This window comes from Engystomops pustulosus, chromosome 1 (genome assembly GCF_040894005.1).
Source record: "Engystomops pustulosus chromosome 1, aEngPut4.maternal, whole genome shotgun sequence".
NCBI classification, from domain to species: domain Eukaryota; kingdom Metazoa; phylum Chordata; class Amphibia; order Anura; family Leptodactylidae; genus Engystomops; species Engystomops pustulosus.
Genome location: NC_092411.1, coordinates 174030046 through 174052165, shown reverse-complemented (window position 1 = coordinate 174052165; position 22120 = coordinate 174030046). Strand labels below are relative to the sequence as shown.

The following is a 22120-nucleotide window of genomic DNA, read 5'->3' as shown; positions in this document are numbered from 1 at the left end:
TGCTCCATTGTGCAGCAAACACCCGCTGAGTGTGAAAAGGGCTCAGCCCTTGAGCCCGCTTCATTCTCTCCCCTTCGCTACAGGACGTTCAGGAAACCATTTTTTTTTTTACATGTTGGCTTGCACAAGTATTCCTCTGATCACTTGGACAAGCTCATATTGAGCAAACACTGTATTTTGTAATCCAGATTATAGCCAGGTTTCCTGACTGGAGCTAGGGCACGGCTCTCTGAGGACATCACGCAGCCCTCACTGGACACTCACTGGACCCTGTTGCTGCCATCAGAGGATCAATCCACAACGGAAGCCCCTTACACGCTGCAGTCATGCTTGATTCCTCCGATTGTGGGTGTTACAGGGAGTTGTCAGATGTCAAATACAACGGACACCCCTAGCTTCCAGAAGCATGATGTAATACTATGCCTTGGGGTAGAGGTTAAGATTGGCATGTTGGTCGGAGAGGCCCGAAAACTGGTGGGGAGGGTGAGATTCATGTAATTTCTCTGCCAGAAAACTGGTGTATTGGCTTAAAAAATGGCAAAAAGTGGCAAATTGGATATTTGGCATTCACCACATAGAATAATCATTTTATATCTTAATTTGTCAGGCACTTTGGGACACAGGGATACCTAAAATTTTTATGCATTTATTTGTTTATTTATATATGGGTTCTAGGCAAAATGGGGGATTTAAAATTTTACTTTCGTTTTTCATTTATCTATAGCTCATACAATATACAATAAATATAACTGTAGCGCAGTATATTGAGAAGATACTGTTCTGTTACAGCCTACTTCTGAAAGGATGTAATAGACAATGCTGAATGACAGGCCTTGGAACCTGACTATTTATTTCGGTCTTACTGAGAGAAAAAAGGGGAATACAGCTCACCCATCTGATTTGCATGCCAACTTTTGCAATCTCCTGCCTCAATGTGAACGGTACTCAGTTATGGCAGACCATAACTAAGGACGAAATACACAGCGTTCGAAATGTGTAGGTCATTCTGTTCTTTTTTTCATTTTTATTTTAGTATCTAAGCTTACATTTTTTCCTTCTCATGTTATATTTTTTGCTTTTTAATGGATTTATATGAAGGAAAATGGATTTTTAATGACTATGAGTGCTGGATACCTACCTATTCTCTAAATTTCTTTAGGTCATCTCCCTTCCTCTTCCCTTTGCTTCAAAATTAATTAATAAAATTTTTTCGGCATAATGCATGTATTGCTCTTCTTATTTCATCATGAAAATATTAGCAAAATACTGTCTTCAATCAGCTTCTGTTGTTTGTGATCAGGTTTTGTGTCATTAGGATATTTTTATGAAATAATAAATCTGCAACTTTTTAACTGTATGTCATTTGTTTGTTAATATAGGACTATGGTTTCCACTAACCCCATGCACCTGGGAATCTAGTTTGATTAGCTAATTTTTATATTATAAGCTGCTAAAGTACTTTTCTGGGAAAATGTGGTGAAGTAGTTGAAGAGACACCACAAAATATATCTGCAACTACTAAATGTGTGTTTTATTCATATCTGCTCTCTCTTTGGGACATAAACTGTTAATTATTTTTTTCTGGGATACAAGAGATAAAGAATTTTTCAATTTTTTCTAAAAATTTATGCAATTAATGCAAAATACCCAAAAAACTGATGCTAGTTCCCTATAAGACATCAATAACATTTCCAGCTTTTAAAGAAATAGATTAAAATGCTTATTTCTATTTCTTATATCACTTTCAGCATCAGAATGTAAACCATGCTCTGAATTTTCTACCATACCAGACTCACAAAGTGGAACACCTGATGGTGAAGCAAGTTTGCCCTCTGTGGATGCCAGGGAGATGTTTTTCTTGGAAGAAGAAAAGGTAAAGAATTATATACATTTAATGTTGCCTAGTATATGGGGAATGTATGTTATATGGAGATAACACCTGAAAAATCTTAAGTCTGGATAGCGTATATTTTTAACCTTGTGAGCTACATTGATTTTTTAAAATGTTTCCCAAAAATACATCCATTTATCCACAAGATAGTTTTAAAGGCTTCATTCTGGGAATATCATGGTTACATATATGATTGACAGCACTGCTCCACTTTGCATAGAATGGAACACATTGGAACAACAACTGCAGGAGAATAATGTTTGTACTATATGTTCTTATCAGTACAAATACTTTTCCTCATTTTTAAATGTTACATCCACAAACATATTTGTATTTTATTAGAACTGTATGTGGTATTAAGTTGAAGTGTAAAGTATTTTTTGCAAAAAAAGAAAATTAAAATTGTGGCTTCCATATGTATTCATATTGTAGTTTGTAGTCAATATTTGGTAGGACCAACTTTATCTATAGTTGTAGCAGTAAGACCCTTGAGGTATGTGTCTACCAGCTTTGCACATTTAGTGCAGTTGCACTGCTCTTAGTAAATGTGCCCCAATAGCTCCAGTATTCCCCTTTTGTACACAATGGGGGAAAATTATCATGAGGCATCCTCCAGGTCTTTTGCGCTCAGCTGCCATCACATTTATTAAAGTGTCTTTGGCCATTTGATATATCTGGCAGCAGTGTTCATAGGGTCTGCTGTCCGCTTTGCAACACTTTGCAATCCCAGGGGGATTCGATTAGCTTTGCAACACTTTTGTGACTTTTTAAAAAATTTCAAAAGTTACAAGGTCTTGCACTAGCCAACAGAATGATAATTCTGTCAATTGTTGCTTCTATTGAGAACTACCCTTTGTAACTTTTTGACAGAAAAAATTCACAACAAAAAGTTATGTGACATTTTTGTGACTTTTTACAACCAAAAAGCAGCTTGCGGAACTATTCATGTCCTTTGCAAAGGTCACAGAGCAATTCTGGCATATTTTCCCATAGAAGTTCACAAATATATAGCATGTATTGATTCCCATGGTCCATGCTGTTATTAAAAAGGATATCTATAGTAGCAGTTTAGATAAAGGGGCATAACTAGTCTGCTATGGGGTCCCAAATCTCCTTAAAATAAATTGTATGCATTTGTACATACACATGTTTATACAATCACACACATTTATGTACATATATAAACACAATTACTGTTTGTACTTACACAAACACAAATAAAGTTTCACAGTCATACACACGCATGTATACACTTTTACACACATGCATGTATACACTTTTACACACATACATGTATACACTCACACCCACACATTTATAATCCCATACATACAACATTTACACATAATATACACACTTGTACAGTATATACACATCATATACACATACAATACAGTATATATACATAAAATACAAATAAATATAGTATACAGATACAGGGGGTATTTATCATATGCTGACACACAATATGATAGCCGTGCTAACCCTCCAGTGCGGCCTGATACATCAAGAGGCTTCGGCCCCATGCTGGCCTATTCCCCCCTGTTCATGCCACCCCATCAAGCCCTATTATGGAGGTGGCGAAAAGGGGAAAATAATCACAAGTTCTAGTGATACACTAGTATAAGTGATAATAATTTAGAGCTTATAAACCACTTTTGTGGTGTAGAAGTCCTGATAAATACACCCCACACTAGGTATATATATACACACATACAGCATATACACACAAACCATAAACACACATACAGCACATACACCTATACACATGTGTATATACTCACTTTCACACAGTCTTCTTATCCCTGCGTTTGTCAGAGGTCACAATCTGACTTCATACAGCCTAGTAGCTGCTGGTCACATGTAGATAGCAGAAAGTAGAGATTAAATATTCCCAGTGCTGCCATCCTGCTGTCCTCATGCCTAACATTTGAGCTGGCTCAGCTGTTTACTGTGAATTACTGTGCAGCAATATGTATTTTTTTTATATACATATTATGGTGCACAATGTGCTGCATAATGGGGCTCATTTACTAAGGGTCCGAACGCCGCACTTTCGTCGGGTTTCCCGAATATTTCTGGCTTGAATGCGGCAGAAATGGGGGGGGGGGGGGGTTTGGCCGTGGGACAACCCGATGGATTCGGACAAATCACGGAATTTAAAAAAGTATTTGTGTCACAAGATCAAGCACTCACATGCACTGGGAAGAAGCAGGTGAACTCCGGCGGACCTCGGCGCAGAAGCGACACATGCAGGAGCTCGCGCCGGACCCAAATCCTCATCGGACCACACACCGTGGGATTGTGACGGGACCGGGTAAGTAAATCTGCCCCAATATGTATATAATGGGAACATGCTCCATTATTTAGTGTAGCAGGTTGGGTCCCCTGACACTCCTGACCCAATGCCTCTTTGGCCTATGGTTATGCCCTTGATCTCATAGGAGTTCCTCCAATAATAAATTAAAATACAAAGAAGTATTCTGAAAAAAAAAATATATAATATATATATATATATATATATATACACACACACACACACACACACAAGTGCATCTCAATAAGTTGAAATATCAGCGAAAAGTAATTTTTTTCTATAATTCAATTCAACAAGTGAAACTTTTTCAGATGCTTATATATGTGTTAATGTTGATGATTATGGCCAAGAAAAACTCAAAACTCATTATCTCAGAAAATTCGAATTATTAACCCAAAACACCTGCAAAGGTTTCCTAAGCGTTTTAACCCCTTAGCGCTCCGCGCCGTAGCTGTACTGCGCAGCTTCCGACGATTAGCGCTCAGCGCAGTACAGCTACGGCGCGAGCGCATAGGATTTTAGAATTGTCACCACGTCTCGCGACGTGGTGACATCGGGACGAGAATTGGGTGACAGAGGCAGGAGGAGTTCCTGTCTCCGTCACCCGACCAATCAAATCGGTCCCGCCCGCCGATCGCCGTGATTGGCCAGTCAAACCTGACTGGCCAATTACAGCGATTTTGGGCTAAAAAACGTGGTTTTAGCCCCTTCCTCTTCCTCCAGCGGCACCATTTTGGTTTGGTATCGCTGGAGAGAGGAGAGAGCGTTACTGTGTGCACCAAAATACACTTTTACACTATAAATAGTGTTCTGATCCTTATCTGATCCCTATTGTTCCCTACAAATTCCCATCCCTATCTGTTTTTTCCTGTGTCCTGTGTGTTCCCTGTGTGATCGCCTTGTGTGATCCCACGTGTCTTCCGTTTTTCCCTGTCTGTCCCTTCTGAACCCAAACGCACTTTTCAGTGCGCTGTGTTAGCGTTGTTCTGCACTGGACGCACTTTTCAGTGCGCCGTGTGAATAGCGCTGCACAGAATCTTTAGCAATCTTAGCGGTAGTTAGTTTGTCTTAGGGCAAGCTAGGTGCATTTGTAGCGCCTTTTTGCGCGGTGCACATAGGTTTTTTTTCGGTGCCTGGTAATATTTTTTTCCAGAGCGCCCGTACGTAGCTACTTTTTGTGTGTGCCATCTGTGCGGCTGGTCCGTGTGGTTTGGTGTGCATTATCTTTTTTTTTGTGTGCTATCTGTGCGGCTTGTCCGTGTAGTTTAGTGCGCATTATTTTTTTTGTGTGCTATCTGTGCGGCTTCTCCGTGTAGTTTAGTGCGCATTATTTTTTTTTGTGTGCTATCTGCGCGGCTTGTCCGTGTAGTTTAGTGCGCATTATTTTTTGTGTGCCATCTGTGCGGCTGGTCCGTGTGGTTTGGTGTGCATTATCTTTTTTTTTTTTGTGTGCTATCTGTGCGGCTTGTCCGTGTAGTTTAGTGCGCATTATTTTTTGTGTGCTATCTGTGCGGCTTGTCCGTGTAGTTTAGTGCGCATTATTTTTGGTGTGTGCCATCTGTGCGGCTTGTCCGTGTAGTTTGGTGCGCATTATCTTTTTTTTTTTTGTGTGCTATCTGTGCGGCTTGTCCGTGTAGTTTAGTGCACATTATTTTTTGTGTGTGCCATCTGTGCGGCTTGTCCGTGTAGTTTGGTGTGCATTATCTTTTTTTTTTTTTTGTGTGCTATCTGTGCGGCTTGTCCGTGTAGTTTAGTGCACATTATTTTTTGTGTGTGCCATCTGTGCGGCTTGTCCGTGTAGTTTGGTGTGCATTATATTTTTTTTTTTGTGTGCCTGCTAGACGGTTTATCCGTGTAGTTTGGTGCACATTATCTAATTTTTCTAGTTCTCTATTTTTTTTGTGTGCAATGTCTCAGAAGACGTACACCGTATTGGAGGCATATAACATGCTTGCCTCTGACACCGAGTCAGCTAGTGGGGATGATGGTCCCTTTTACCTATCATCATCCTCCTGCTCATCTTCCAGTGACCTGGAAGGACCCCCAAGAAGGCGCCGTAGGGTTCCAGGGACTTCTGCAGGAGAAGTGCCTGGGACTTCTGCAGGAGAAGTGCCTGGGACTTCTGCAGGAGAAGTGCCTGGGACTTCTGCAGGAGAAGTTTCTGGGACTTCTGCAGGAGAAGCGTCTGGGGCTTCCACTGACCCCACATGGGTAGCCCCAGATAATTATACCCCCCAGGTCCCTGACTTTTTGGGCCATCCTGGAATTAACTTTGACACGACAGGGCTCAGAGCTGTGGACTTTTTTAAGTTTTTTTTTGATGAGGAGCTGTTGAATTTAATTGTAGTCCAGACCAATCTCTATGCTGCACAACATATTGCCCAAAACCCCACGTCCTTTTATGCACAACCCTACAGGTGGACCCCTGTCACTGCAGCAGAGATGCACAAGTATTGGGGCATAATACTCCTTATGGGGATAGTAAAGAAGCCTTCAATCAGGGACTACTGGAGCACAGACATTCTGTACCACACCCCCATGTTCCGCATGGCAATGAGCAGGATGCGCTTTGAAGCCATCCATAAGTTTTTGCACTACACTGACAACACACAGTGCCCACCCAGAGGTGACCCCAGTTATGATCGGTTATTTAAGGTCAGGCCCATATTAGATCATTTTAGTGCCAAGTTTGCCCAGGCATATACCCCCGCAAAACATGTAAGCATAGACGAGTCCCTAGTACAATTCAAAGGGAGACTTCACTTCCGCCAGTACCTGCCCAATAAGAGGGCAAGGTATGGTGTGAAGATGTATAAGCTGTGCGAAAGTTCATCAGGGTACACATACAAGTTCAGGATATATGAAGGGAAGGACTCCACTATAGTGCCCCCAGAATGCCCCCCCTTCCTGGGTGTTACAGGGAAGATAGTGTGGGATTTAGTGCACCCACTGCTGGACCAGGGCTACCACCTCTACCTGGACAATTTCTACACCAACACCACCCTGTTCAAGTACCTCACTTCCAGAAATACTGCGGCATGCGGCACTGTACGCAGAAATCAGAGAGGTCTCCCTAAGTCGCTGCTTGGGCAAAAACTTAAAAGGCACGAAAGCAGGGCACTATGCAGCGACTCTGTATTGTGTGTTAAGTACAAGGACAAGAGAGAAGTCCTTGTATTAACCACAATACATGAGCACACCACCACCCCTGTCCCAGTACGAGGTGCCAGTACAGAAACCCCCAAGCCAGACTGTATTTTAGATTATAACAAATACATGGGAGGGGTGGACTTGTCTGACCAGGTGCTTCAGCCGTACAATGCCATGCGGAAGTCGAGGGTGTGGTACAAGAAGCTGGCCGTGCACATGATGCAGATGGCATTGTATAATGCTTATGTGCTGCATCGATATGCCGGCCAGAGGGGAACTTTCCTGGAATTTCAAGAGGTGGTAATAAAGTACTTTCTTTTTGGAGACCAGGAAGGGGGGAGTGCTAGCACATCTGGAAGTGAGGCCCCAACACGTATTGTACCAGGGCAGCACTTTCCAGGAGTAGTTCCCCAAACAGCCAGCAAGGGAAGGACACAGAAGAGGTGCAGGGTGTGCTCCAAAAATGGCATTCGGAAGGACACCATTCATCACTGTGAGACATGCCCAGAAAAACCAGGGTTATGTATGAAAGATTGCTTCCGAATTTATCATACATCCCTGGATTTTTAGAGTACTCTGTTGCTACCCTGACGCACAGCTTATACATCATGCCACATGCCGCACCTTCCCTTCTAAGCCCTGCCATGTGCCCAGCCTGTAGATTACTGTCCCGTATGCTTTACCCGGGAAAACATGCATCATGATTTTTAGGGTGTTTGTCTCCCATGGCAGCAGCTGGGCACAAAATGACATAATAGATATTTTTTACTATGCACTATCCATTATGCACTTTTTCAGGGGTCCACCTGTGGGGTTAAAATGCTAACTATACCCCTAGATTAATTCATGGAAGGGTGTAGTTTCCAAAATAGGGTCAGTTCTTAGGGATTTCTACTGTACTGGCCCCTATTGGCATCTACAAATCTTTCATGATGCCAAAAAGAAAAAAAAAATGTACAATGTCTGTGCTCCAACAAGTTATTCCCTTTTGAGCCCTACCGTGTCTCCATCCTACAGATTATTGCCTCCTATGGGGTATTGCCCTAACCGGGGTAACCCGCAGAATGATTTTTGATGTGTTTTTCCCCAGTGGCATGAGTTGGGCAAAATACTTTTGTCACTTCAATGGCATATTTGATAAATTGCAATACAATTGTTTCTCTGCACTACTCACTTTGTATTAAATTTTAGCCAGCACCTTAGGGGTTAAAATGCTCATACAAGCCTACATACATTCTTTGAGGGGTGCCCTTTCCAAAATGGGTTCACTACTTGGGGGTTTCTATTGTACTGGTACCTCGGGGGTACCCCCCATTACCAATCTAGTGAAAACGAAGCTTGAAAACCTAAATTGTGCTTCTTTCTTCCTGACCCCTGCCGTGTGCCCAGCCTGTAAATTATTGGCACATGTGTGGTATTGCTGTATTTGGGACAACCCGCAGAATGATTTTTGGGGTGTTTGTCTAAAGTGGCATGGGTTGGGCACAGTACACGAGGCACTAAAATGACATTTTTGAGATAAAAACACAATTTTTACTCTGCACCCTTTACTTTGCATTCAATTTTGGCCAGCGTGTTGGGGGTTAAAATGCTCATACAAGCCTACATACATTCTTTGAGGGGTGCCCTTTCCAAAATGGGTTCACTACTTGGGGGTTTCTATTGTACTGGTACCTCAGGGGTACCCCCCATTACCAATCTAGTGAAAACGAAGCTTGAAAACCAAAATTGTGCTTCTTTCTTCCTGACCCCTGCCGTGTGCCCAGCCTGTAAATTATTGGCACATGTGTGGTATTTCCGTACTCGGGACAACCCGCAGAATGACTTTTGGGGTGTTTGTCTAAAGTGGCATGGGTTGGGCACAGTACACGAGGCACTAAAATGACATTTTTGAGATAAAAACACAATTTTTACTCTGCACCCTTTACTTTGCATTCAATTTTGGCCAGCGTGTTGGGGGTTAAAATGCTCATACAAGCCTACATACATTCTTTGAGGGGTGCCCTTTCCAAAATGGGTTCACTACTTGGGGGTTTCTATTGTACTGGTACCTCGGGGGTACCCCCCATTACCAATCTAGTGAAAACGAAGCTTGAAAACCTAAATTGTGCTTCTTTCTTCCTGACCCCTGCCGTGTGCCCAGCCTGTAAATTATTGGCACATGTGTGGTATTTCCGTACTCGGGACAACCCGCAGAATGATTTTTGGGGTGTTTGTCTAAAGTGGCATGGGTTGGGCACAGTATATGAGGCACTAAAATGACATTTTTGAGATAAAAACGCAATTTTTACTCTGCACCATTTACTTTGCATTAAATTTTGACCAGTATGTCGGGGGTTAAAATGCTCACCACAACCACCGATAAATTCTTTGAGGGGTCTAGTTTCCGTAATGGTATCATTTATTGGGGGTTTCTATTGCACTGGCACCTCACAGGCCCTGCCAACATGACATGGCACTCTAAATCCAAACGTGTGAAAACGGAGCTGGAAAATCAAAATTTCACTCCTTCCGTTCTCATCCCTACTGTGTGCCCAGTCTGTAAATTATTGGCACATGTGTGGTATTGCTGTACTCGGGACAACCCGCAGAATGATTTTTGGGGTGTTTGTCTAAAGTGGCATGGGTTGGGCACAGTATATGAGGCACTAAAATGACATTTTTGAGATAAAAACGCAATTTTTACTCTGCACCATTTACTCTGCATTCAATTTTGACCAGCGTGTCGGGGGTTAAAATGCTCACCACAACCACCGATAAATTCTTTGAGGGGTCTAGTTTCCGTAATGGTATCATTTATTGGGGGTTTCTATTGCACTGGCACCTCACAGGCCCTGCCAACATGACATGGCACTCTAAATCCAAACGTGTGAAAACGGAGCTGGAAAATCAAAATTTCACTCCTTCCGTTCTCATCCCTTCTGTGTGCCCAGCCTGTAAATTATTGGCACATGTGTGGTATTGCCGTACTCGGGACAACCCGCAGAATGATTTTTGGGGTGTTTGTCTGAAGTGGCATGGGTTGGGCACAGTATATGAGGCACTAAAATGACATTTTTGAGATAAAAACGCAATTTTTACTCTGCACCATTTACTTTGCATTAAATTTTGACCAGTGTGTCGGGGGTTAAAATGCTCACCACAACCACCGATAAATTCTTTGAGGGGTCTAGTTTCCGTAATGGTATCATTTATTGGGGGTTTCTATTGCACTGGCACCTCACGGGCCCTGCCAACATGACATGGCACTCCAAATCCAAACGTGTGAAAACGGAGCTGGAAAATCAAAATTTCACTCCTTCCGTTCTCATCCCTTCTGTGTGCCCAGCCTGTAAATTATTGGCACATGTGTGGTATTGCCGTACTCGGGACAACCCGCAGAATGATTTTTGGGGTGTTTGTCTGAAGTGGCATGGGTTGGGCACAGTATATGAGGCACTAAAATGACATTTTTGAGGTAAAAACGCAATTTTTACTCTGCACCATTTACTTTGCATTAAATTTTGACCAGCGTGTCGGGGGTTAAAATGCTCACCACAACCACCGATAAATTCTTTGAGGGGTCTAGTTTCCGTAATGGTATCATTTATTGGGGGTTTCTATTGCACTGGCACCTCACGGGCCCTGCCAACATGACATGGCACTCCAAATCCAAACGTGTGAAAACGGAGCTGGAAAATCAAAATTTCACTCCTTCCGTTCTCATCCCTTCTGTGTGCCCAGCCTGTAAATTATTGGCACATGTGTGGTATTGCCGTACTCGGGACAACCCGCAGAATGATTTTTGGGGTGTTTGTCTGAAGTGGCATGGGTTGGGCACAGTATATGAGGCACTAAAATGACATTTTTGAGGTAAAAACGCAATTTTTACTCTGCACCATTTACTTTGCATTAAATTTTGACCAGCGTGTCAGGGGTTAAAATGCTCACCACAACCACCGATAAATTCTTTGAGGGGTCTAGTTTCCGTAATGGTATCATTTATTGGGGGTTTCTATTGCACTGGCACCTCACGGGCCCTGCCAACATGACATGGCACTCCAAATCCAAACGTGTGAAAACGGAGCTGGAAAATCAAAATTTCACTCCTTCCGTTCTCATCCCTTCTGTGTGCCCAGCCTGTAAATTATTGGCACATGTGTGGTATTGCCGTACTCGGGACAACCCGCAGAATGATTTTTGGGGTGTTTGTCTGAAGTGGCATGGGTTGGGCACAGTATATGAGGCACTAAAATGACATTTTTGAGATAAAAACGCAATTTTTACTCTGCACCATTTACTTTGCATTAAATTTTGACCAGTGTGTCGGGGGTTAAAATGCTCACCACAACCACCGATAAATTCTTTGAGGGGTCTAGTTTCCGAAATGGTGACATTTTGGGGGGTTTTCTATTGTACTTTTACTTCAGGGGCTCTTCAATTACACTGTGGCACCACAAAATATTTGCAGCCAAATTGGCTTTCCAAATTCCCAGTATCGCTAACTCTGTTCTGGACATCGCTGTGCGGGGAAACAGCAGCTGACATCCACATGTCTGGTATCGCCGTACTCGGAAGAAGCAGGGCAAGAAATTAGGAATATATATTTACCTCAAATTCCTTCTGAATGTATCCATTTTAGGGCTAAATTGGAAAGATTGAAATCCAAAATTGAAATTTCAAAATTTCCACTCCATTTTCATATGCTTCCGGAAAAATAATTAAAGGGTTAACAGACTTCTTAAATGCTGATTTGAATAGGTTGAGATGTTAGGTTCATAAAATGGTGTTACTTGTGGGGGTATATAGTACATAAGCCTTTATAGAGCACTTCCAAACTGAATTGATCACCAAAAAGTTCGCATTTTTCAAATTTCAAGAAAATCTGAGAAGTTGCTACTAAAACTTCAAACCTTCTCACATCCATAAAAAAAATGGAAACTTAAAACAAATAATGGATATAAAAAGAAGACCAATGGCAAAAGGTTTCTATCAAAAAAAATTTGTGGTATCACTTTTTGTCTAAAAAGTATAACATTTGAAACTTTGAAAATAGTCATTTTTTTCAAATTTTTCCTAAATTTTTGAATTTTTACCCCCTAAAAAAGGAACGGATCACCGAAATGACACTACTAACATAAACTACAATGTCTCACGAGAAAACAATCTCAAAATCACAGAGATATCTTAAAGCGTTGAAAAGTTATTACCACAGGAAGAGACACTGGTCAAATTTCAAAAAAAAGTTGCGAGCCTTAACCTGCAAACAGGCTGCGTCCTTAAGGGGTTAAAGGTCCCTTAGTCCAGTTCAGTAAATTACACAATCATGGGGAAGACTGCTGACTTAATAGATGTCCAGAAGGCAGTCATGGATACACTTCACAAGGAGGGTAAGCCACAAAAGGTCATTGGTAAAGCCACTCCTGACCAATAGACAATGCCTGAAGCGTCTTACCTGGGTCAAGGAGACAAAGAACTGAACTGCTGCTAAATGGTGCTTGGTCAGCCAATAAACTCTACTTATCTTAACCCTGTAGATAATCTATGGGGTCAAAAGGAAGATGAGAGACACCAGAACCAGGGCCGATTCTAGGGTACTTTGCTGCCTGAGGCGAAAATTAAAATGCCGCCCCACCCCAACAGGGCAATTCGGGTGGCAATGGCCCCAAATTTTGCCGCCTCACTCAAGGTTCTGGCATCCACCGCCTGAGGTGAGATTTTCATCTCGCCTCATGGAGGATGCGACCCTGACCAGACCGAACAATGCAGATGAGCTGAAGGCTGCTATCAGAGTAACCAGGGCTTCCATAACACCTCTGCAGTGCTATTGTCTCCATTCCACGCCGCATTGATGCAGTCATTCATGCAAGAGGAGCCCCAACCAAGTATTGAGTGCATTTATTGTGCATAGTTTCTGTATACAAAAAAATGTATATAGTTGGTCTTCTATTCTAATTCTGAGATAATAGCCCACATTTATCAAAAATAGTGCAAACAGCACTATGTTCAGTTTGCTTGTAGAGGGTGCAGTGTGTGACAGATTCATGAATTGTGGTGCAGTTTCTTCATAAATGGCACCCCCTGTACTGCTCTGACAGAGTGCACCAACTTTTTTTTGTGTTCACCTTTAACACTAATCTGTCGGTACTGCTTAATAAATGTGTCGCAAGGTCCAACTGTGCACAGGAACGTGCCTTTCAGTGCAGAATAGTGCAGCTGCAACACAGATGTGTCATGTGTGACACATACATGTTTCGTGTGACAAATGTTTTGCAGGCACTCCTTAAACACATGTGAAAGCAGTTATCACTGAAAAGAATGTGCAGTCATACATAAAACGAGCGCATGGGGTTTTAATAAATCTGGGCCAATGACTTTTGGTTTTCCTTGGCTGTAAGCTATAATCATCAACATTAACATATATTCATGAGACAAAGCAGCGCTGGCTTACCGAGCAAGAGTTGCAACTGAAATATTCTCTGACTGGCTGCATACCATTCACATATCACCAGCTACACAATTTTTTGAGGAGTAGGGTAGCGGACATAACAAAGGAAACTACCAAAACGTCCTTTACCACGCTGTTGGGAACCCCACAGAGTACGCGATCTATCTCCATATTATATAGCGATATAAAAAGTCAATTACTCAGAGGAATACAGCTGACAGTGGGTAGATGTTGGTCACGAAAATTCCCAGACAGGGAAGTGTTGGAAGGGAGTTTAAAGGGGTGGGCTAAAATACGCAAGTGTGTACAGAGTGAGCAGTGGAGAGAAACTTTCTTTAAAATCCTCCATCGTGCTTATTATGGCTTCAATCTACCCAAAACGCCTGCCAAGCCAGACAGGATAACAGAGCGCCCAAAATGCGTCACACCAAACACTGATGTATGGCATGGCCTGTGGCAATGCGAACAAGCACAAAACTTTTGGAAGTCAGTTAGGGAACACATCAAAATTCACTGGAAAATTGACTTACCCATGGACCCACTACTTCTTATCTTACATGACGAGGAAGGGGAGGAAGACAGGGAGGAGGTTTTAACCCTACGCTTAGACCTGCATGCCTTTCTTTTGGTAGCAAAAAGATGTATAATGACTCATTGGATACAGCAGTCCGTGCCCACAGTTCCTGAAGATATAGTCCAGATGAGATACCTGATACGAATGGACAGACTAGAAACCTTAAGACACAAAGACAAACAGACAAAAGGGTTTTTCAAGAAATGGAAAACTTTTATTGTTACACACATGGATAGAGCCGAAATAGTGGAGTTGGTCTCACCATTTCGCCTGACACAATAATACTGTATAATACAGAACAACTAAGAGGCTCCCTGGGAGCTCTGCAGGTGTAACCTAGCAAGAGGTAGAAACCATGGTATGAAGACACCCTCCTCTCAGGAAACAAGTAGCGGGTCCAAACACGATTAATAAGGTCGCCTCCCCCTGGGGCAATACCTACTAAAGACTAGAAGTCAACTTACATGAGAATACTAACACAGTGATTCATAACAGCTGGAATGTTGGAATTTGTTTCTATTTCTTGTTATTTTCTTGCATTCAAAAATATGTATATCCATTTATACCATACTGATGATATAATATGTGATTAATGTGTATTTAAAACCGAATAAAATGTGTTTAAAAAAAAAAAAAACATTAACATATATAAACATTTAAAAAAATTTCACTCTGTTTGTAATGACTCTTTAAAATAGATATGTGTCACTTTTTTAATTGAATTACTGAATGAAATTACTTTTTACAGATATTCCAATTGAATAATGTATATCACTATCTGGATTTAGTTAGTGAAAAAAAATAGGCACTATAGTGATAAAGTTGAATAAAGTAAAAATAATTGTATAGCAATCTGCCGTTACATTGATTGGTTAGCTAATTTCAGTCCCTACATATAATCCAAGCTTTTCTGTGTTTAGGATGACCAGTCAGTTGATTTGGAGAATTGCTGCAGTGATACCGTGAGCAGCAATGAAGATTTGCATTCTCTGGACTCTTCACTTCATGGAACTGAATATTACAAGGATCTAATAATGATGGAGGATAATAATACTGAATATCCAAGCTCCAACCCTACCACAGCAGCATTTTGCATTGCGAGTGTACCCAATATTAGTTTTGACAATGGAGAAGTAGTAATCACTTGTACCAAGCCATTTCTCTGTCCTCTGGCTTTGGAAACTGGAACAATTACAGAATATCAAACAAATAAAGAGGAACAATCTCTGGAAAACCTACCAAGGCCACAGGAAGCTGTTCCTACTTTAGTGAGGTCTCTTTCAACATCCAGACGGCATAGCTGGGATGATGTAGTCTCACCCACAGATAGCATTCGCAGGTAAGCAACAGTATAAAACCTTGGTTATCGTAGAGTTTGCAAGAATCTATGATATCCAAACTACATTTTCTGTAATGAAAGGACTACCCTGCAACAGCCTACTAGTGTGCCCTTGTTGAGCTTTTGCTTAGACTACAATACAATCTCCATGAACATTGGCCATTGGTTATACCAACATTATATAGTTCAATCCAACTGAGAGTAATGGCAGGCCATAAACTTGAGTGTGGGAGGGGAATTGTTTCTGGGTGGATGTCCATTTCCTAGTTTGCAGATCATATATTTCTGCAAACCCTTCTTTCCTCTAACGGTGACAGCAACTTAGCCAAAGGTAATCAGTAGATTAGCACATGTCAATAGTCTCATGAAAAGGAGACATTTTAATTCACCAATTAAAACAAGAGTTTAGAAAAGAATTTAAGGGGCACTATTAGCAGTCCTTTATATGAGACCTCTTATGTTCACAAACTGAGACACAGTCTTCTGAAGTGTGAAAAGGGAAACTGTACACGTGGTGCTCTAACTGTAATCAACCAAAGATGCAGTCTTCTTATCAAACATTTCAAGTAGAAAAAAGAGAGTTGGCACTCACCATTGGAGACTTAAAACTTCATTTTCTTTATTTATTTGTCCTTAAAATACATACATGCGAACAGGGAGAGGGAAGAACGCAGGTAGCTTGAAAGAGTAAGAGGGACCAGTCTTTTCGCACTGTCTTACCGCTTCATCTTGATTCATTTATGTCTTAGTGCTTCATTTCCACCAGGGATTCGGAGGGACACCCTGCCTCCATTTCCATGGCAAACTGCCAGGCTATGTCATTACCTGCCATCTCCGTTAATGTAATTGAACCAAAAATATATGGATCCCAAAACCTCAATAGACAAGTGTTAAACTATTTTTGGATTAAACGCATGCCAGAAGCTCTCAAGGTTTCAGGGATGTGATAGATAATAGTGTCCTTGTCACGGGTGGTCCCGCGACCCACATTGCGGGTCGCGGGCTCACCCATGCCGCCCTGCCCCCGCCAGCGCATCTCGCCCGTCCCGGCTCCTGGCTCGCTCCCCTTTGCTGTGCCCTAGCAGTCGGGGACGCGCGCTGCACCTTCTCCAAATTTAAAGGGCCAGCGCGCCATTAATTGGCGCTGGCCATTTTGCCCAATTCTTCATAAGCCTGCCTCTTCCTGTTACCCTTGCCGGATCTTTGTGCCTCATAGCCTTAGAGAAAGCTTCCAAGCGATTATTCCTGCGTTCCTGTGTATTCCTGCGTTCCCGTGTATTCCTGTATATTCCCGCTCCTGTGTCCAGTGTTACCCGAGTTCCTCCGTGTTGCTGTGTTCCGTGTGCCTGTGTTCCCGTTCCCATCTGCCTGGACCTCCCGTTGCTGACCTTGGACTTGGACTTGACGTTGCATCTCTGCCGCCTGCCCTGACCCTGTGCCTGGACCTGACTACGAGACTGTCATCCGCTAAGGTACCTCGACCTCGGCTGCCACCGCGGGCTGGTCGCACCTGTGGAACGACCTAGTGGTATCCTGCCGCAGCAAGTCCAACCCACTTTGCGGCGGGCTCTGGTGAAAACCAGGTGCCGCTTGGGCTCCGGTCCCAGGTGTCGGCTAGTTCCATCTCCCGCGGTGGTCCAGAGGATCCACTGATCCTGACAGTCCTTAATATGTTTCCTAGAAGCAACATTTTGTAAAACCTTGTCATGTATAGTTGCCTGATATGAAGTATGTGTTCCCAGGAGCCCAATGCATTCTAATGGTTTATTGTGAAAAATTGAACATGACTGATCTGTCTTTTTTTTTAATTATTTTAAGAAAATGATGTCTTAATCCTGGAAAAATAACATTGTTAAATGTTGTAATAGGAGTGAATAGTAGCATAAGTGTAGTCTTTGAGAATAAATTATAGCTGTATTACAACATTTGTATTAACCCTGTGAGCAACAGAAAGATAAAAACATATACTGGATGCTACAGTACTCCTATAAGAAGCATAGTTAGTGTTAGCTGCCTTAGAGGCAACATTTCAGTGTTATTCTCGTCATACCTCACTACTCTGGCAGCACTACTCTTTTATGTGAGATCTCCCCCATTAAAACTGTCATCTTTTGCCAGAGATGAGCCAGGCTCAGAGACTGGAGGGGGAGCATCACATTAAATGCCCATATAAGTTCTATAAGAACTAGAACCATAGTTCTGGTATCAAATTAAAGAAGAAAATTTTATCTTTCTAAAAAATCAGATTTCTGCCTTTGTTTTAATGCCCTTATCTCTGGTTCTGTAATTCACAGTACCACAGGCTTGATGTGATTTGAAAGATGAAATTCTCTTTTTGAATTTTATCAAGCCTCCAGGCGATTCAAACTGGCTGGAGGGGTATCATCATTTCAAATGATCATATTTTGGGTTTCTGTGAGCTACAGAAACTGACATAGTATTGAATTGGATCTTCATCTGCAGCTTGCATTCCCAACTACGAATTAAACTGCCAATATCTTTAACCCCTTAAGGACTAAGCCACGTTAGGGCTTTCGGACCAAGACAACGTTTTAAAATCTACCCTTTGTCACTATAAGTAGTTATAACCTTGGAATGCTTAAGAAAATTCAAAGAATTTTGGATTTTTTGCTCGTGACACATTGTACTTCAAATTAGTTAAAAAATTTAGAGATTTTTTTTTGTTTAGAAAATGAGGCAAAAGTTTGAAAAATTCTCCATTTTTTAAAGTTCAACATTTTTTTGCTTTTCAAGCAGATCTCAGTCATACAACCTAAATCACTTCATAACTAACATTTCCTGTATGTCCGCTTTATGTTGGTATGGTTTTTTCTGCAACCTCTAATTTTTCTAGGATGTTATAGGCTTAGTATTTTGGCTGCAATTTGAAACATTTTTATGAAAATCAGCACAATCTATATTTACAGGAACCTGCTCAGCTTTCAAGTGACTTTGAGAGATGGAAACTACCCCTAAATGTATAAAAAAACAACTTTAAAAAATTTGTCTTTCACAGGGGTAAAAACAAAATGGAAGTAGAATTTACAATTTGTAATGTTTTTGGAAAGTACATTTAATTTCTGTCCAAAAATGAAACATTCATAATGGATTAAATGAAGAAAAACACCCAATTTCTCTCGAGTATGCTGATAACCCTTTTGTGTTGATAAACTGGCCTATGGGCACACGGCTGGGCATACCGGTAGAATGCCAAAATAAGGGGGCTTATTTTTTATGAGATTTTATGAACTCCTTGTTCTCTAAAATGTATCATTCTACATGTGGGGCCTCGCGTCTGTCATACGCTACTGCACATGCGGAGCTAGATGATGTCAATTGTTATTCAGCGGGCCATACGAACACTGCAAGAGAAACCTCTTATTGGATGTAGATGGAGGTAATTCAGGGGAAGCTTCAGTGACCTTAACCTTTTTGTTGCTTTGTACACAGAAATATACTTTATATTGCTGTTTACTTTGCAATATGCCCCAATTAAGTGTTAGTTGCTCACCATTTTCACAGTATTGTAACCAGTAAAAGTCCCAATATCATTTTTGATAATCCTGTTCATGGCACTACTCAGTCCTTCAATATTTGAGTCTGATAATACAGGATAGCAAAGTTCTATTAAATGTTATTGTGGGGGGTGTCTAGCAGCCACGCAGAGCAGATGTGAGTAAAGCTAGCTCCATCCTGGGCTGTTAACTCCTTTCTGCTCGCCCGCTACCTTTAGACGTCAGCGGGTGCAGGTCCGGAGTCTGCAGCGACCTCTTTAGACGGGAGCAGGACCCGGTCTCCGGGTGTCAGAGGCACCCGGAGACCCTAGGGCAGCGATGGCGAACCTTTTAGAGACCGAGTGCCCAAACTACAACCAACACCCATTTATTTATCAAGTGCCAACATAACAATTTATACAGTACCTTATTGCTCCCTGTTCTTCCAAAACATTCAATCGTTTGGCCCCCTCACGACACTAATACAGCTGAAAGCAGGAGGGCAAATTTAGAGAGAAATTTAGCTTCTCTCCAGGGTCTCTGTATACAGGAAGAATCATGGGACCAGCAAGTTCCAATCAGTCAATGATGTGTCACCTTGAAAGAGCATTGGGAGCAGCATCTCAAGTTGTCTGGGACTGCAGAAAGATTTGAGTCCATAGCCATAGGTTCGCCATCACTGTCCTAGGGAGAAGGGAGATGCGGTTCATTACCACATCTCCCTTCTCCGATCCTCCCTGCATCGCACTGAGTGAGCGCAATGCATACAGGCGCGGCAGCCGGCACCATAGACTCGGCGGTCCCGTGACCGCCGGGTCTAAAGGGGTTAATCAGAGCTGCTGGGTCTAATTAGACCCAGTACAGCTCTGATCGCCTGTGCCAGTGACAGGTGTGCATTTATCCTGTAACTGAGGCTCTTTTAGATGCCTCAGTTACAGGGGAAAACTTGTAATAGAAAAAAAAAGTAAAATGTAAAAAAAAAAAAACTAATGGAAAATGTCACCCAGGGGTCTTTTATGACCTCATGGGGGACATAAAGTAAAAACACACAAAAATGTAATCCCTTCACGCTCTGCATCTGATATATCGGATGCTGAGCGCAGTGACATAACGCTCAGCGTCCGATATATCGGATGCGAGCGCTACTTGCATGGCATGGCAGCAGGCGTAGCATGGAGGAGCAGGCGTAGCGAGGGGGAGCAGGCGTAGCGAGGGAGAACAGGCGTAGCGAGGGAGAGCAGGCGTAGCGAGGGAGAGCAGGCGTAGCGCGGGGGAGCAGGCATAGCGCGGGGGAGCAGGCGCAACGTGGGGCAGCAGGCGCAACGTGGGGCAGCAGGCGTAGCGCGGGGGAGCAGGCGTAGCGTGGGGGAGCAGGCGTAGCGTGGGGGAGCAGGAGTAGCGTGGGGAGCAGGCGTTGCGTGGGGAGCAGGCGTCGCGTGGGGGAGCAGGCGTCGCGTGGGGGAGCAGGCGTCGCGTGGGGGAGCAGGCGTCGGGTGGGGGAGCAGGTGTTGCGTAGGAGAGCAGGCATTCTGTGGAGGAGTAGTAATAGCATGGAGGAGTAAGCGTTCTATGCAGGAGTAAGCGTTCTGTGGTGGAGCAGGCGTAGCGTGGAGGAGTAGGCGTTCTGTGGAGGAGTAAGCGTTCTGTGGTGGAGCAGGCATAGCGTGAAGGAGTATGCGTTCTGTGGTGGGGCAGGCGTAGCGTGGAGGAGTAGGCGTTCTTTGGAGGAGTACTAATAGCTTGGGGGAGTAGACGTTGTGTGGAGGGGCAGGCGTTGTGTGGAGGGGCAGGCGTTGTACGGAGGGGCAGGCGTTGTTCTGTGTTGTTCTGCGTAGGTTGTGTACTACCCCCACCATGTCCCAGAAGTCATACACTGACTTGGAGGTATATAATTATATGGCCTCTGATATGGAGTCTGTTAGTGGGGACGAGTGTGGGGACGTTTTGTTTGTGCACCTCTTCCTCATAAAGCGACTCTGAGGAACCCCCGAGAAGGCGCTTTCGTAGTAGTGCTGAAGTGCCTAGGTATAAGGACAAGAAAGAGGTTGCTTGGGGGAGCAGGCGTAGCGTGGGGGAGCAGGCGTAGCGTAGGGAGCAGGCGTTGCGTGGGGGAGCAGGCGTTGCGTGGGGGAGCAGGCGTTCTGTGGAGGAGTAGTAACAGCATGGAGGAGTAAGCGTTCTATGCAGGAGTAAGCGTTCTGTGGTGGAGAAGGCGTAGCGTGGAGGAGTAGGCGTTCTGTGGAGGAGTAGGCGTTCTGTGGTAGAGCAGGCGTAGCGTGGAGGAGTAGGCGTTCTGTGGAGGAGTAGAAATAGCGTGGGGGAGTAGACGTTGTGTGGAGGGGCAGGCGTTGTGTTGAGGGCCTGGCGTTGTGTTGAGGGGCAGGCGTTGTTCTGTGTTGTTCTGCGTAGGTTGTGTACTACCCCCACCATGTCCCAGAAGTCATACACTGACTTGGAGGTATATAATTATATGGCCTCCGATATGGCGTCTGCTAGTGGGGACGAGTGTGGGGACGTTTTGTTTGTGCACCTCTTCCTCATAAAGCGACTCTGAGGAACCCCCGAGAAGGCGCTTTCTTAGTAGTGCTGAAGTGCCTAAGTATAAGGAGAATAGAGAGGTTGCATCATGATTCTCAAGTGGCAGGAGCTGGGCACAAGATGACATAATAGATATTTTGTACTATCCATTATGCATCATCCTTGGGGTCCACCTGTGGGGTTGAAATTCTCACTACACCCCTAGATTAATTCATGGAGGGATGTAGTTTTCAAATAGGGTCAGTTCTCAGGGGTTCCTACTGTACTGATCCCCGAGGGCATCTACAAATGTTTTATGGTGCCAAAAAAAATGTAAATGTCGGTACTCCAAATGCCCTTCTCTTCCGAGCCCTGCCCTGTCTCCATCTTTTAGATTATTGGCATGTACCC

At 43.1% G+C, this 22120-nt stretch overlaps 1 protein-coding gene across 5 annotated transcripts in view; it reads left to right on the top strand.

Moving 5' to 3' along the window:
* The window catches only part of ARHGEF18 (Rho/Rac guanine nucleotide exchange factor 18), a 373611-nt gene that overhangs the window by 100091 nt on the left and 251400 nt on the right, over nucleotides 1–22120 (top strand). For 4 of the 5 annotated variants that reach the window (XM_072113897.1, XM_072113898.1, XM_072113894.1 and 1 more), the window contains exons 2-3: nucleotides 1749–1873; nucleotides 15280–15698. In XM_072113897.1, coding sequence (XP_071969998.1) covers nucleotides 1749–1873; nucleotides 15280–15698 — 544 coding nt within the window. The remainder of the gene's footprint in view (nucleotides 1–1748; nucleotides 1874–15279; nucleotides 15699–22120) is intronic. The other variant, XM_072113895.1, reaches the window with a different exon arrangement.